This window comes from Vombatus ursinus, unplaced genomic scaffold (genome assembly GCF_900497805.2).
Source record: "Vombatus ursinus unplaced genomic scaffold, bare-nosed wombat genome assembly UNPS02004833.1, whole genome shotgun sequence".
Taxonomy (NCBI): domain Eukaryota; kingdom Metazoa; phylum Chordata; class Mammalia; order Diprotodontia; family Vombatidae; genus Vombatus; species Vombatus ursinus.
Genome location: NW_020944611.1, coordinates 200,304 through 216,277, shown reverse-complemented (window position 1 = coordinate 216,277; position 15,974 = coordinate 200,304). Strand labels below are relative to the sequence as shown.

The 15,974-nt window shown below is 47.8% G+C and overlaps 1 protein-coding gene across 1 annotated transcript in view; it reads right to left on the bottom strand.

Moving 5' to 3' along the window:
• Window positions 1-248: 248 nt before the first annotated feature.
• Window positions 249-15,974, bottom strand: part of LOC114027932 (NADH dehydrogenase [ubiquinone] 1 alpha subcomplex subunit 10, mitochondrial-like) — a 50,674-nt gene continuing 34,948 nt past the window's right edge. Inside the window, exon 10 of the mRNA XM_027842085.1 lies at window positions 249-627. Within this exon, the coding sequence (XP_027697886.1) occupies window positions 559-627 (69 nt within the window). The 3' untranslated portion in view covers window positions 249-558. The remainder of the gene's footprint in view (window positions 628-15,974) is intronic.

Below are 15,974 nucleotides of genomic sequence, written 5' to 3'. Positions count from 1 at the left end.
GCCCATCAGAGGAAGAATCAGGAGAACGGCTGACGATGGCTTTCAGGCAAGCCTCTACCAAAATGCCGATCAAGACTAACGCTCTGCTGGGTCAATCTGTGGCCATTTTCCTTCCCTCCTTCATTCTGTACTCTTTGGGTTTTAGTTTGATACAGCAGTCAGACTGTGGGAGTAAGAGGCAGGACCCCAGCACTTGGGGGAGTCGGGGACGGACAGACACACGGACCCACACACACACACACACACACTTCAGGGAGTTCCACAGAAAAGGTTTTATTTCTCCGAAGTCGAAGGAAGCAAAATACAGACCCTACAGGGGCCAGAGCCCAAGGCAATGGAAGAAAGGTATTTCTGGTCCTACCAACCAGTTTTGGGAACTTCTGGCTTTAACCAATATTGCTAGGGATCCAAGGAGAAAGCTCATAGGGGTGCCACAAGCAGCCCGTTCTCGGTGAGGCCATTCTCTTCTTCCATCCCGTAACTGGAGGCTCATTTTTGAGGTGACTGGCTCGTGTACTGTCAGGGCCTGTAACTGCTCCAAGGGAGAAAGGCTTCACTTCACTTCAGCCAGATCCACTTGTCCCCCACGTCTGCATTATAGCCTGGACTGTATCTGTGACCTTTCAGCTAAAAAGGAAAAACAAAATCAGTATCGAGGGCCATTTCACAGAGGAACACAACCACGGTCTCACCATGGCTGCGGCTACCCCCAGCACGTCTCCACACTCTGGGGACCCGCACGACTCATGTTCGGAAATCCCTCCGGTCAAATTCTGATGTCACAGAGGAGAAAGCACCTTCTCCTGAGGCACACTGGGCCCGACTTTCCACAGCCCTATACACGTCCTGAGGGAAGAAGAGCGTTCCAAGGAAATAATCCACGCAGACCAATATCAGTGCCTCTATGTGTCATCATGGGAGTAATTTTGGAACGATGAGAGAACTATCAACAAACCTTCTGACCTAGTGATCCCGGGAACGGGTCAGAAAGAGAGAGCAAAGTGCTCACGGCAGCGCTTTCTGTGACACCAAAAACGCTGGACACAAAGTGGACGTCCGTCAGCGAGGAAGCGATGGGTCAAAGTACCAAGAACAATGAGGAATTTCAGACAGCCCAGTTAGATGTGACCGAGCTACTGCAGAGTGAAGTAAATAGAACCATCAACACTTAGAGCGCCGTAAATGAAGAGAGCAGGAAAGCAAAAGCTAATCCTGGCGCGACTACAGCCGACACTCCAGGCTCTGCAGAAAGGTTAAGCAAACACAGCTCCTCCTCTCCTTGGACAGGTGGGGCTCTGGCGTGGAATGGTGTGTGCTCTGTTAGGGACGACGGAGGCTTTGGTTAAACATCACTGTTTTACTTTGCTGCAAGACAGGGTGCCTGAGGGGAGTGGCCCGAGGGAATTTATCTGGAACGCGCGGAACACACTGACAAACAGCCCTGGGTGAGAACACGAACCTGACGCCATTTTGTCCTGCAACCAAAGGCTCAGTTGTTGCTGTTTCTTTGCCAAGTACTGAGATATGTGGGAACACAGAGAGGAGCTGTCACGAACTACCGCAAAGGGGAAGAAGTTGCTTCTAAAAGCCCTTGGTGCCCTCTACCATGGCACCATAGCAACTCCACGCCCCCCAGATGGGCTTCTCTTCAGAAAAGGGGTTCAGCCAAACGAGACCGTCTGTGCCAAGTCACGTAAAACAGTTAGAAGTATAGGTCGTTGGAGCTGGCAAGGCCTCAGTGACCTTAGTCTATCCTACCTGACTTACGAATGGAGGAACTGAGGCCCAGTGGCCAAGAGAAGGGAAAGGACAGGCCCAGAGCAAGGTAGTTAGGCAGGGGATAACCCGGAACTCGTAACTAAGCCTATGAGTTAACGACAAATTCGATTCCTCTCAACAAGCGTTCACTGATACTCTACTACGTCTCAGCACTGTCGCAGTCCATCTGGTGCAAACTGAAAAAGCAGCATCCCTGCCCTCACACAGCTTACAGTTTTATTGGAGGAGATAAGACATGTGCAGCAGAAATGGTGAAATCTGAACCCCCGTCAAAGAGGTACCGACAACAAGGCGAAAAAGAGGGAGGCTGAGAGTGGGCAGGGAAAGCTTCCCACGAGGGAGGACCCAGAGAGGGTCAAAGTACAGATGAACAAGAAAGGCATGGAGACAGTCAATTCACGGCCCATCCACGGGCCAGGGGAGCCAAGGCTCTCCTTTGTGGAGTCATGAGCGGGAGGCTCAGTGACATCTGCCGAAGAACCAGGGAAGCCCCTTGTCCCTGAGTGGGCGGGCAGCACACGGCCCACCAGCTCAGGGAAGCCACTGCCTCCCCTGGCCTCTCGGCGGGTCCTTGTGTTCACGCACGCCTGTTTCAATTTCACATGACTGACATAACCTGTCTTCTCTTCCGTGTCACCGCTACCCCTGCCTCCCATCAGAGCTAGGGAAGGCACTAATCTGATGCTCTAATTTTCAGCAGGGCCCATCTCCATCTTGCGCACTCTGTGGTGTAAGATGCCGCTCACACCTAATTACTGCCAGCAACCTTGTCAAACAGGGAGTTGTCCCTTCTGCTCCCCCTCCGTCAGCACCCCAGTGCAGGACCTTACTGCTCCACCCCTAAATCGATCTGCAAGTCTTGCCTGGTCTCTCTGCCCACACCAGGAGGCTTATGTTCTTAAAGCTCTAAATGGGTCACTCTCCCATTCAAAAAGTCTCTCCATGGCTCCCTGTTGCCTGAATGACTTAGTTTGGCCTGTCCAGGCCCTCACAATCTGACCCCAACCGGCCTGGGTTGAATCACCTTTCACCTCCCTTTACCCCAAACCTTGCACGTTGGCTGGTGTGAACACCTTGCCCCTCCATGAACTCTCCTGCCTCCGTCCACTCCCCTCAACTGGAAGGCGCTCTCTTTCCTGTCTGTGCTCAGTCACAAGTCATCTCTCCCTCCTCTCCGCACATCTTCCACGCTTGGTCAGCACCGCCCATTAGGCGGCATCCTCACCACACCTGCCCCCTGTACTACAGATGTTCACGTCCAGCTCTTTTCTCCTTGAGGGCAGAGACCAGACCTCCTGGGCACAGCTTTGCAGACTGTGTGAAGATTTCCCCGATGTCACCAAAACAAAACAAAGCCAGTTTTTATCAGCTCTCCAATCTTTGCAGGACTCAGAAGTCAACAAGGTCTTCAAGGTTCTATGCCAGCCAAAGCTTTCTTGAAATACTTAGCTGCCCTGTCCTCTTCACAGTAAATGGGTCGCTGCATTCTCCTCCAAATCAGACTGCAACGTGAGAGGCACTGGCTCTCGTGTCCCAAAGACCCAGGGGGAGAGGAATCCCAAAGGGTCAATGCCCATCAAGGTGGGGGAGACATCACAAACAAGTGGAAACTAAGGGTCAGTCACTTAGAAGGCTTCTCCATCCCCCATTTAACAAGACTGATTGGCAAGGATTCACTGGCCACTATTGGCAATGACCAATGAAAAGAGGGCTGAGTGGTAGTCACAGAACCTGAGTTCAATTCTCAGTGATACCACTTACTCCCTAGGTAACCGTGGGCAGCTGAGGTAGCCTCTGGGGAATCAGAGGGGTTAGACTAGACAAGAGTAGCTGAGGTCCCCCCAGTTTTCTATCTATGGTCTTGCCCCTAGGGATGAAAGGAGATGGCACCATGAGGCAGGGCATCAAGATGATAGAATCCTATGGCGACCAGCTCTCAGGCCTAGGGGGAAACATTCATTATTACCTTAGTTGTTAATAAGCAGCGACACACAGGCACATGACTGCTGAAAATAACCACGGCTCTCTTCCCCTGAGGGGCCACACGCCTAGCTCGGTCCTCCTTCCTCATCCCATCCCTGGCCAGCCCCGCCATGATCCTAAATTCTGGGTCCCTGTCGCTGGTGCGGCCTGTCCATACGTGCTGAGAAAGACCCCGCGGAAGGCCCGGCTACCCGGTTGCGTACATCGGCCATACAGAACACATGGAGCCAGCGAGGCTGGCACAGCTTCTGGCCGAGCTGTCCCCAGCCTGTCTTTTCACCTCTCAGACACAGGACCAAGCTTGGGGCAGCGCCTCCATGACTCAGTGGCCTTGGTTTTTTTTCTCCTTCCCCAGATGGTAGGGGTTTCCGACCATGTGTTCGAGCATCTGGCTGCTGGTGAGCCGAGGGCCTCAGTCCGACAACATGACGGATAAAGCCCTGCTCCTGTTCCTCCATGTTACAGAAAGATCTCACCTTCCTCAGACACCACCCAACACCCAAACTCAAAGACAAGACTTCGGCCTCCATTTTCTTTTTATTAACTTATTTTGATTTATCAGCAATCACTTCCATAAGCTTTTGAGTTTTATATTTTTCTCCCCCTCCCTGCCTGCCTCCCTCCCCAAGATAGCATGCAATCTGATATAGGTTATACACATACATTCCTATTAAACATATTTTCACATTAGTGATGTTGTAAGGAAGAATTAGAACCAATAGGAGGAACCACAAGAAAGAGAAAACAAAACAAAACAGAAGAAAAAAACCAGCAAATAGTTGCTTCGATCTGCATTCAAACTCCATGGTTCTTTCTCTGGATGTGGATAGCATTTTCCATCATGAGGCCTTTGGGATTGTCTTAGATCCTTGCACTGTTGAGAAGGGCTAAGTCTATCAATGTTAGTCATCGCACAACGTGGCTGTTACTGTGTACAACGTTCTGGTTCTGCTCACTTCACTCAGCATCAGTCCATACAAGTCTTTCCAGATTTATCTGAAGTCTGCCTGCTCATCATTTCTTATAACACAATAGTATTCCATTACATTCATGTTCAGCCATTCCCCAGTGGATGGGCATCCCCTCAATTTCCAATTCTTTGCCACCACAGAAAGAGCTGCTGTGAATATTTTTGTACGTGTGGGTCCTTTTCCCGTGCTTACTATATGCCAGGCAATATACGAAGTAAAGGGGAAACAAAGGAAAAACAAAAAATGATCCTTGATCTCAAGGGCCTCACAATGGGAGACAACAGGTGCATAATTCAAAGCTGGGAAAACAGAGTTAGTAGAGAGACGTTTTATTTCTCGTTTCCTGGCATCACACCCACACTAAGATGACGCCCTTAGGACGAGGGCTCTGGAAGTGCATTGACCAAATCCCAAGCGCTGCCTTCCTCTCTGCTGAGGGCTGTGGACAGAAGTGGTCACCGTACATAGCCTGCTTCATTACCTCACAGAATTCTAATTAACAACTAATTTCCTTAAAATCTTTCAATCTTCTGGGCCGCCTCATCCACAGCCCTAGCTACTGCAGCTGCTGATCAAAGCGCTAGACTTCATTCATAATTCAGGATGTTTTCATGTGCTCTTTTCCAATCTAAAAAGTAAAAATGATCTCAAGTGAAAGTACAATTGAACCACACCTGCACGTGGAATATGAGAAACCACTGAAAATGGATGGGTGGCTCCGTCATTTCCCTCCTGGGGCTGATGTTCCCTCCACCAACGCAGACTGCCATCCCTCAACGCCTTCTCGTGCCAGGTAATTTCTGTCCATCAAGGTCCCAGAGGCCCCTCCTACAAAGCACACAAGCCACGCGGGCTGTCCGTGAGCTAGCTTTCTGGTCTCCCATCTGCTCACGTGTAACTATGACCGTGTTTCCTGGATCATTCCATGAGCAAGTTTCCTTCATGGCGTGCTGTGGTCACCAACCAGTGGTGACCACACAGGTGCCAGGTGCCCGTGGGCTGTCATTCCCTCTCTGGGATCTGCAGCCTTGTAGCATCACTGAGAAAATCTCAGTATTCAGGGGAGGGATGTTTGCAGCAGCAAGCAGTATGAAAGCTCAATGCCATTTCCCAAATGCAATCCTGGCCTGTTTCTTTCTTCTGTGTTTATTATCTATTATTATTTATTGCCTACTATTATTCTCTGTTTATTTATTCATTATCCGCATCCAGAATGTCTCCAAAAGTCACCTAATTGAATGGGCTGTCCCACCAGGGTCAAAGCAATGTACATTTTTCATCCACTTTGCTTTTCTATGGTGGATGACCCAGGGTGCACTGCTACAAAGTTTTTAGCTCTATGGTATGACAAGGCTAGACACAATTAGTACAATGCCATCAGTGAACAGGGTCATTTGGAGAATCTCAATATTAGCAGGAACTGCTCTAATTTGGACCTCATGGGAGGCATTTTTATATGACATCTCTGTTTGCTTACAGCTCTCTTTCTGGAAAGGTCACGATACCTTAACTGGACAAGTTCTACCAGCTGGGTGAAGCCTGGCTCAGGAAGAGCGAAGATGCTAAGGTGAGGAACTAGGGTATGGACCCCAGAGCTGAAAGGCCAGTGGTGGAAAGCAGTGCCTGAAGCAGGAGCAGGAAATCAACAGCAAGATGGGCAATGGGGTGGGAGGGAGGTCAAGGCCTTGAGAGGCCAAAGGTCATGTGATTTGCTGTCCCTGAGGGGGCTGCTTTCATGCTCATCTGTCTGCTGCTTGTCCTGCACCCACCTCCAAGTCTGCCCCCTGCCATCCCCTGCCACCAGACACAGTCACTTTTAGAGTTCCTGCAGCTACGTCATTTCAGTAATGCTGTTGTATAGGTGGGAGGTGACTCTGACAAAAGCCTCCGAGGCAACACTGGACACTGGGGAGCCTGCGAGCTCGAGGCCATGTGTGGCCCTCCAGGCCCTCGAGTGTGGCCCTCTGACTGAGTCCCCTTCATAAAAGGGTTTGTTCTGTAAAACTTAGACTCAGTCAAAGGGCTGCACCCGAGGACCCAGAGGGCCATGTGAGGCCTCGAGGCTATAGGCTCCCCACCCCTGCTGTAAACCAATAAACCAGAAAAATGACGGGATCTAATATTCTCCAGGAGTCTCAGTAAGTTCATGAGCACAACCCTGTGGACCTGGACAGGAAACAGTCTGGCAAAGGCTGCCATCGACGACATGCCTTAAGAAACTTGGAGAGACCATTCTCAAAAAGACTTTATGTCAGCGTAGAGGAGGGACAAGGTGAGCAGCTGCTCACGCCTCCTCCTCCCCTGCCCTTCTGCTGAGGAAGCACCATCTGCGGTCACTTCTCTTCTCTGGGACCAACACTCTGAGCGTCCACCAATTAGTGCTGTCAAAATTCAATCGCCGAGGCCTTGCGAGTGTGGGTCTACTCAGGTCTAGCTGCTATTCCCAAATGCAGGTAGGTCTAGGATGCTGTGTGACCCCAGAACATTGCGTACTCTGTGTTCAGTTCTGGGCACCACACTGAACAGAGCTTTCAGGATGGTGAGGGACCTCACCTTCTGCTCTGGAATTGGGTGGGGCTGGGGGAGGAAGAGATGACAGCTGTCTTCAAGTACCTGAAGAGATGTCACGTGACTCATTCTGCTTAGCCCCAAAGGGTGAACAAGGGGCAATGGGTAGAAGGAGCAGAGGTAGACTGAGATTCAGTGGAAAGATATAACTTTCTGAGTGTAAGTGAGATGCCAAAGGAGAACGGGCCTTTTTGGAAACGACTAGGTTTTCCTTTTTTTGGAGAATTTCAAGCCAATACTGGATGACCACCTGCTGGGGATACTGTGACGTATTTACCCCAGAGGTGTCAAACAAACGGCCAACCCAGATTAAAATGTAACTGGAAAATACTTGATAAACAATACAAAGGGACACAAATAACGCCACTCTGTCATTCTCTGGGTCAACACACAGCCCACAGGGATCCTCCAGGAGGGTGTAACGGCTCCACTTTTACTCTTGCCGGACACTCCTTTTGACTGAGAGTCGGCGACTTTTAGGGTAAATTTAGCACCTTAACTTTGCGTAACTGACAGCAGTGACAAAGTGAAGTCAGCGCTGACGAGGGCCCTTTGCTCATGACCCTGGGGACTCCAAAACAAACAAGGAGCTCCAACGCTACTCCTGACTGGGGGCTACAGAGGTGCAGAAGGCACGGCTTCTCCCACGTGACTCCCCCTCCAGGTTCCATCGACAGGCGCTGGTTCAGAAGCAAAGACGCAGCCTGGCCCCTTGCGCTCCCGAGCCTGGCAGGCCCTGCAGCCAACCCCAACCCCGTGGCTGGGCTGCAAAGAGACTCTTTGTATCTCCACTACAAAGCTAGAAAAAGGTTCTCCGGTCTCCTCACAGCCAGGAGTCTGCAGCTTAGTTACCCTGGATTAGCTTGACGAAGGTTTTTAATTTAAAGGTATCATTTAATACTTCAGCTAAACACTGGAGCAGCCAGGCGTATCTATTAACAGCAGCACCTCCTGAGGAAGAGGGAGCCGTGTGATAACTGGGCCGTCTGTTTCCATTTCTGCAAAACAAAATTTCAGCCACAAACCAGAGGATAAAAAAACCAGGAGAGCAAACCTGCTGTGTCCAGCCAGCGTCTATTAATTGTATGACAAAATGTGCTCTCTTTGGCATTCTCAAGACAACATGTAATTGGCCCTCTGATATTCAGAGAGAGTCTCAGATGATCAGGATAATCAGTTATTAGTACACTAGACCAACCAAGGCCCGCAGGGAAGGTTTTCATTTCTAACACTTCATGCTGGGAGGCGGCAGAGCAGGCTTTGTCTTTCATATGATTACTGCAAGTCTGCATCTCCTCATTTAAAATGGAACTTCATACCTTCTAGACCCAATTCACATTCATCACCTCAGACAGCATCACCGTGGGGCTTTGGTAAAGAGATCGGCATTATTTGGACGAACTTTTAAGGGTCCTTCCCAAACAGAACAGAATTTCAGCCATTCAGACGGCCTGACATTTCTAGCACAGGGGCAAGGCTCTTCTGGTTTGGGTTACATGTCATCAGAACAAGTTTGTGAAAAGTGCTTATACATGTTCAAAGGGAAGATGGACCCAATTAAAGAACCTCCTTGTTTGCAGGAGGAACGTGCCCCCGCCCCCAACACACACTTTAGAGCAGAAGAGGCTGGAGCGCCAAGAATTTCTCTAAGGCCTACTGCATCCAAGGTAAATAAGCCTCATGCTCCAAGGCATGACCTGGATAAAAGCACCTGAAAAAGTGATGGGAACTTTTAGAATAGGCATTTGCCTCAAGACTTTTATCTGAATTAAACCTAAAAACAAACAGAACTTTGCTCCACCTGGCAAAGACAAGCTCAGTGGATTCTAAGCACTTTGCTTAGCTGTTTCTTGCTGCTCTACGTTCCTTGCGAAGCCTTCGCTACAAAGAGAACACCAGTTACCGAGGAAGAGAAACTTTCCGCTCAATAGCGGATCATACACAGTACTTTCAAACAGACCATGCCACAACTGACTAACTTAAGGGGGGAGATATAAGATTCTGAGTCCACTAAGGCTGCGGAGGAAGGGATGGAAACAAGCATTTATCAAGCATCTACTATATGTGGACAGCCATAGTGCACTGAGCACCTGACATGGAGTCTGGAAAACTCCTCTTCCTGAGTTCAAATCTGGCTTCAGACACTAGTTGTGTGACCCTGGGCAAGTCACTTGACCGTATGCCTCAGCCTCCTCATTTGCAAAATGAGCTGGAGAAGGAAATGACAAACCCCTCCAGTATCTTTGCCAAGAAAACCCCAAATGGGGTCACAAAAAGAGACAACTGAAGAACAAGAGCCTACTACGTGCCAGGCGCTGTACTAAGCGCTTTACAAATCCCATCTCATTTGATCCTCACAACAACCCTCCACTGTTATTATCACCACTTTAAAATGAAGGTGACTGAGGCAAACAGAAGTTAAGTGACTTGCCCAAGGTCACCCAAAGAGGGAGTGCTGAACTCGGGCTTTTCCCACTCCAGAGCCTGCAGCCTCAGAGGTAGCACAAAGGGCACTCTGGCTTTGGAATCCAAGGCCTTGGGTTCCAATTCTGGCTCGGCCACTGTGGACAAGCTGCTAGGCCTCCGGGGCTCAGTGTGGTCGTCTGTAAAAACAGACACCTTCTAGCTGTGAATGAGGCAGCACATCAGCCCGTGGCTTTGATGTCAGCACAGAGCAATCACACAGCTTGCAGGAGGAACAATTCAGACAGTTTGTCTAGAGGGCCGATCTGCGCCCCGGTGATGGGACTCCAAGACGCAGCAAGGAATAGTGTCCAGAGAGCCAGGAAGCACTGGGTTCAAATCGAGCTGAGGCCCAATACTGGCAGGGTGACCAGAGCCAAAGCACTTAAGCCCTCAGTGCCCTCAGGCAAGTTGCTAAACAGACAAATTTAGTAAAAGGAGCTTCACTAGGGGTTCCCCCACACCAAGGAAAACACAGGTCCAAAGAACTGCATCCTGCCTCTGACATTTACAACTTATGTGACCTTGGACAAGTCCCTTCCCTTCGCTGGGCCTCAATTTTCTCATCTGTAAAATGGTGAAGGGAAGGGTTTGGAGTCACTGAGCTCTCGGACCCTTATCTGTCCTGAACCTGTGATTCTATTCAAAAGTTCAGGGTGACTGCCGCAAGGAAAACAATTAAAAATATGTACTAAGCCCCTGCTCAGCAAACAAACACAAGGGAGAGATGGTCCCTGCCCTCAAGAAACACACATGCCCCTTAGCATGGAGGGAGGTAATAACTACAGTTATTTTAATTCGGGTGACCATTGCATATTCGACTGAATCCTTTAAAAGAAATGAAGGAATCCTCCTGGTCAATAATAGGGTGAGAAAAGCAGAACTGGGGCATAATCCCCAAAATGACCAAATGAATTCTGTTCCAATACAAGAGGAACCGTTCAACATCACAGTAATACAAGTCTATGCTCCCAACCACTGACGCCAGAGAGGCCAAAGTCAATCAGTTCTATGAGTAACACCCAAAAAGGCGCCACATTCATCATAGGGGATTGGCATGCTAAAGTGGGAAATCAAAAGAAAACTGGGATAACGGGAGAGTTTGGCCTCAGAGTACCAAATGATGCAGGGCAGAGACTAATAGAGTTTTGTCAAGACAACCGACTGGTGAAAGCAAATACTCTTTTTTAACAACCCAAAAAGTGACTCCACACATGGACATCACCAGATGGTCAACATCAAAGTCAGATTGATTATGTCTTTGCAGCCAAAGGTGGGGAAGCTCTACACAGTCAGTTAAACCAAGCCCTGAAGCTGACTGTGGATCAGATCATGGGCTTCTTATTGCTAAATACAGACTTAAACTGAAGAAAGTAGGGAAAACTATCAGATCAGGTAAGTATGACCTAAATAACATCGCCTGTGAATATAAATGGGAAGTGATGAATAGATTGAAGGGATTAGATCTGGTAGACAGAGGGCCTGAAGAACTAGGGATAGAGGTTTGCAGTACTGTACAGGCGGCAGCAACAAAAAATATCCCAAATAAAAAGAAGTGGAAGAAAACAAAATGGCGGTCTGACGAGGCTTTAGAAATAGCTGAGGAAACAAGGAAAGGGAAAGGGAAAGGAGAAAGGAAACATATACCCAACTAAATGCAGAATTCCAGAGAACAGTAAGAAAAAATAAGGCTTTCTTAAATGAGCAAAGACGTAGAAGAAAAGAAGAGAATGGGAAAGACAAGTCTCTTCAAGAAAACTAGAGATATCAAAGGAATGGGCACGATAAAAGACAGGAATGGTGGTTCCTTAACAGAAGAAGAAGAGTTCAAAGAGGTGGCAAGAACACACGCCGCCAATAACCGCGACAGCGCAGTTATGATCTAGAGGAAGGCGTGCCAGAGAGTGAGGCCAGGTGGGCCTCAGGACGCGTTGCCGACAATAAGGCTGGTGGAGGGGATGGAACTCCAGCCGAGCTGGAGTTTAAAATCCTATGAGAGGATGTTGTTCAAGCGCTACACTCAATACACTTGGAAAACTCAACGGTGACCGCTGGACTGGAGAAGATCAGTTTACGTCCCCAATCCTAAAGAAGGGTAATGCCCAGGAACATTCAAATTACCAAGCAACTGTGCTCATCTCACACACCAGCAAGGTCCACTTAAGATTCCACAAGCCAGGCTTCAGCAACATGTGAACCAAGAATTACCAGAAGAGCAGGCGGGTTTTCAAAGAGACAGAGGAACTAGAGACCAAATTGCCAACATCGGCTGGAGTTTCAGGAAAACATCTGCTTCTGCTTCACTGACTACACTACAGGCTTTGATTGTGTGGGTCACAACAAAATGTGGCGAGTCTTCAAAGAAATAGGAGGACCAGATCATCTTGTCTCCTGAGGAACCTGTACTCTGGTCAAGAACCAACAGTAGAAGCAAACATGGAACTGACTGGTTTAAGATTGGAAAAGGACTATGATAAAGCTGCATGTTGTCACCTTATTTACTTAATTCATATGCAGAGCACATCATGTGAAATGCCAGGCTGGACAAATCAAAAGCCAGACTTGAGGTTGCTAAGAGAAACAATCTCAGATATGCGAATGATACCACTTGGATGGCACAAAGTGAAGAGGACTCTTGATGAAGGTAAAAGAGGAGAATGTAAAAGCTGTCCTGAAGTTTAACATCAAAAAAAACTAAGATTCTAGCAACTGGTCCCATCACTGCCTGGTAAACAGAGGAGAAAGAAATGGAAGCAGGGTCCAATTTTATATTCTCGGGCTCAAAGATCATTGCAGATGGTGATAGCAGCTGTGAAATTAAAAGACACTTGCTCCTTTGAATAAAAACTATGGCAAATCTGGACAGTATACAAAAAAAGAGATATCAATCACTTTGCCCACAAAGGTCAAAGCTATGGTTTTTCCTGTAGCAATATGGCTGTGAGAGTTGGACAACAAGAAAAGCTGAGTGCCAGACAATCAACGCTTCTGAATTGTGGTGATGGAGGACATTTTTGAGAGTCTCTTAGACAGCAAGGAGATCAAATCAGTCAATACTTAAAGAAATTAATTCAGGCTATTCACTGGCAGGTTAAATACTGAGACTGAAGCCTAAATACTTTGGCTACACCATAAGACAGGCTTCATTGGGGAAAACCTTGATGTTGGGAAAGATTGAAGGCAAAAGGAGACGGCAGAGGAGGACCCCAAATAGATGTCCACACCTGACACACAACTGGTCACCAGCCTTTGCTGGAAGGGCTCCAAGAAGACCACGATGTTAGTTGGAGGTCTAACATGGCAGCTTCTATGGTCACTTACGGAAACGAGAGAGCTTTCCTACCTTTTGCGAGTTGGTCCTTACAGCGTCAGGCTTAGATGTTGTGAGGGTGCTCTCAGTCTCTCAAGATTTCCACAGATTCCCACCACCCCCCTCCACTGTCCTTCAGTGTTTTATGAAACAGTAATGCTCACAATCTTCCACAAGACATTTCAAATAAGTCTCCGCTCTAGTCATCACCAAACCTCTACAACCGTCAAGATCAAACCTTTGCTAGCTAGAGGTTTCTAGTTTCCTTTGGCCTCCTCACTGTAGGAGCTGGTTTACATTGATTAAAACCCCCTTGAGTCTACATTTTGAGTGGAAACAAGAAGATCTGGGTTTAAATCCTGTTTCAAGCACTTACTAGTTGTCTAAATACAGACAAGTTATTTAATCCCTCGGGACCCAGACAACTCTCTACACCAACATGTTCCCAACAAGTTACCAATATGCATTGGTGTTCCCTACCCCCAAAACCTATAACCTTAGGAAAAGTCTGTTCTTTCTGTCTACTTCCAATTTTTCAGAATTAACAGTTTGTTTAAATATGTCAGAGTGAAATTACATGCCACATCTACATTTCATTTTTTATTCTGTCTTACAATTTGTTATTGATTTTGGTCTTTGCTTTAGACAAGTCAGTGGTCTGATTATACATCAACAACTGCTTTGGAAATGTTACCCAAATCAGTAGTCAGACATTTCCTGTCTATTATTGTCTGGGATGTTATTAAGGGCTCACAAAATCTAGCACCCCCTAACTCTCTTCTGAATTCAAATCAAGCAACTCCATAGACTTATCTCAAGAAGCTTACATTCTACTAGAATTTAATCCTTTTTTCTAGGACAGTATTCCTGATATTGAGACTTCTCTGCAGTCTATAAGCCTTTGTCCTCTCTCATGTCCTAAATCGAGCTGTATCTTCCAATATACTGTTCCAAGTCTTCCCCTCCCTCTGAACAATTTGTATCGAAGCTACAGAATATTAAAGCACACTGCTGATTTAATTGGAAGGAATGATGAGTTCTTTGTGGGATCTCATTTGGTGGTTCCTTCATCTTCTGTAACAGATACTGTTGTTCCACACGCTCCAGTCATTTTTATGAGGCTTTTTGGTTTGTTTGTTTTGTCACCAGCACATAAGATGACCGGCACCCCTCCAAGGGCATCTCCCTGTTTCTTCTTGCCTTCGGATGAGGCCAACTCTGCCATGTTCCTTCACGTGCCTTCCTTAAAAGGACCTGGGAGGCCTCTCCTCTCCCACCAGAGAAAGCACCATCCCGCTGCTCTCCCACACTTGCGTTCTCAGCATGTAGACATGCATCGTAACGCATTCCCTCACCCCACAGTCCTTGCTGAGTGTAAGCCCTTCGCTCCACTCACACTGAGGCCCTCCTTACCTTTCACTTCGATTATTATAACACTCATCTAAATGGTTTCTCTGCCTCAAGTCTTTCCCCACTCTTGTTCATCCTACAAACCACCACAAATTAATTTTCCTTCAGCACAGATCTGGCCATCAGACGCTCTACTCAATTCCTGCTGAGGCTCCCTATTGCCTCTGGAATCCAACACCCCTAGCCCCAACCTATCCTACCTTGCTCAGTGGACACCATTCTCCCTCCCATACTCGCCATCCAATCAAAGCTGCCTTCTCTCAGCTCCTCGCACACGACGCCTCCCCTCCTCCAGCCTCGCTGCTTCTGCAGCGGGCATCCTTCTTACCCTAACTCAGAGAGCCCCTGCCTTTTTGAGCACCAACTTCTACATGGCACCCTCCACCGAACTACACGTATCCGCATAATTGCTGACTCCCTACAAGGAAAATTTAACATGGTGCTCCATTATTTAATACCCAATATTCTCTGTGATCCATCCTTTTCCTCATTTTGACAGACCTCCCTTCTGAAGGGCGTGATGGCGTAAGGCGATGACTCCCAGTGTGGGCTGGGCCCCTCACCTGCTTGCCCCCTAGGCACAGAAGCCAGCTTGAGCGAGGCCCTCCCCAGGGGATGACTCCTGTGTCCTGATTTTCCTAATCAAAGTTAGGGGTGACCACAGAGAACCTGACTGAGAAGGCTCATGCTTCTCTTGCCAAGACTGCTAGAGGCAGCCAGGTCTCCACTCCTAAAGAGAGGGGTCTGATCAGCCACAAGTGAAGGCCGGCCCACTTTCCCTAGCTTCAGATTAACCCTTCCACCTGAAGATTAGTCCTGGTCGATGAAGTAATAAGGAGAACCCACCTCCTCATGTCCAGCAGTCGGGATTGCCTTGGCCAAGGAGGTTCACATGATGTGTATCAGGCCAATGAGAAGGGAGACAGGCCCTCACTTGGGGTCCTTTGGCACAGATGAAGGCAGGCCTGTTCATAAACTGTTATGCCCCTTGGAGAATTGCCTTAATTTACCTATTTGTTCACTTTCCTTCCCGACACCTATGAGAACGTGAGCTCCTTGAGTCCTTGAGCTCCCCAAGCAGCTATTTACCTCATCACAGTGCCTGGCACATGGTAGACAGTAAATGCTCATGGACTGATGGCTAAGTGTTCCTAGTTATCCTCTGTGCTTCTTTGACTCTCATTTCCCCTATATTTCTGCCACTACAAAAGCCAACCCTCTCTTAACCTTAAAATATGACCTTTAGGAGAGATTTTAAAATAAGAATTTACTTGGAGATTTGACATGAATGGTGTGGAATAAAACCAAGTTAACTTTAAAGAGTCTTTTCTTATACATCAAAATGAAATAGCTAAAAATCTACACTTCATACCCCACTATGAATATATCTTTACTTAGCTGTCCTACTCAGTGTCATAAATATTAGAAGATGAAAACACTCCTACAAGGTGGGAAAAAAGACAGAAAAATACTATTTGGTCCACAGATCT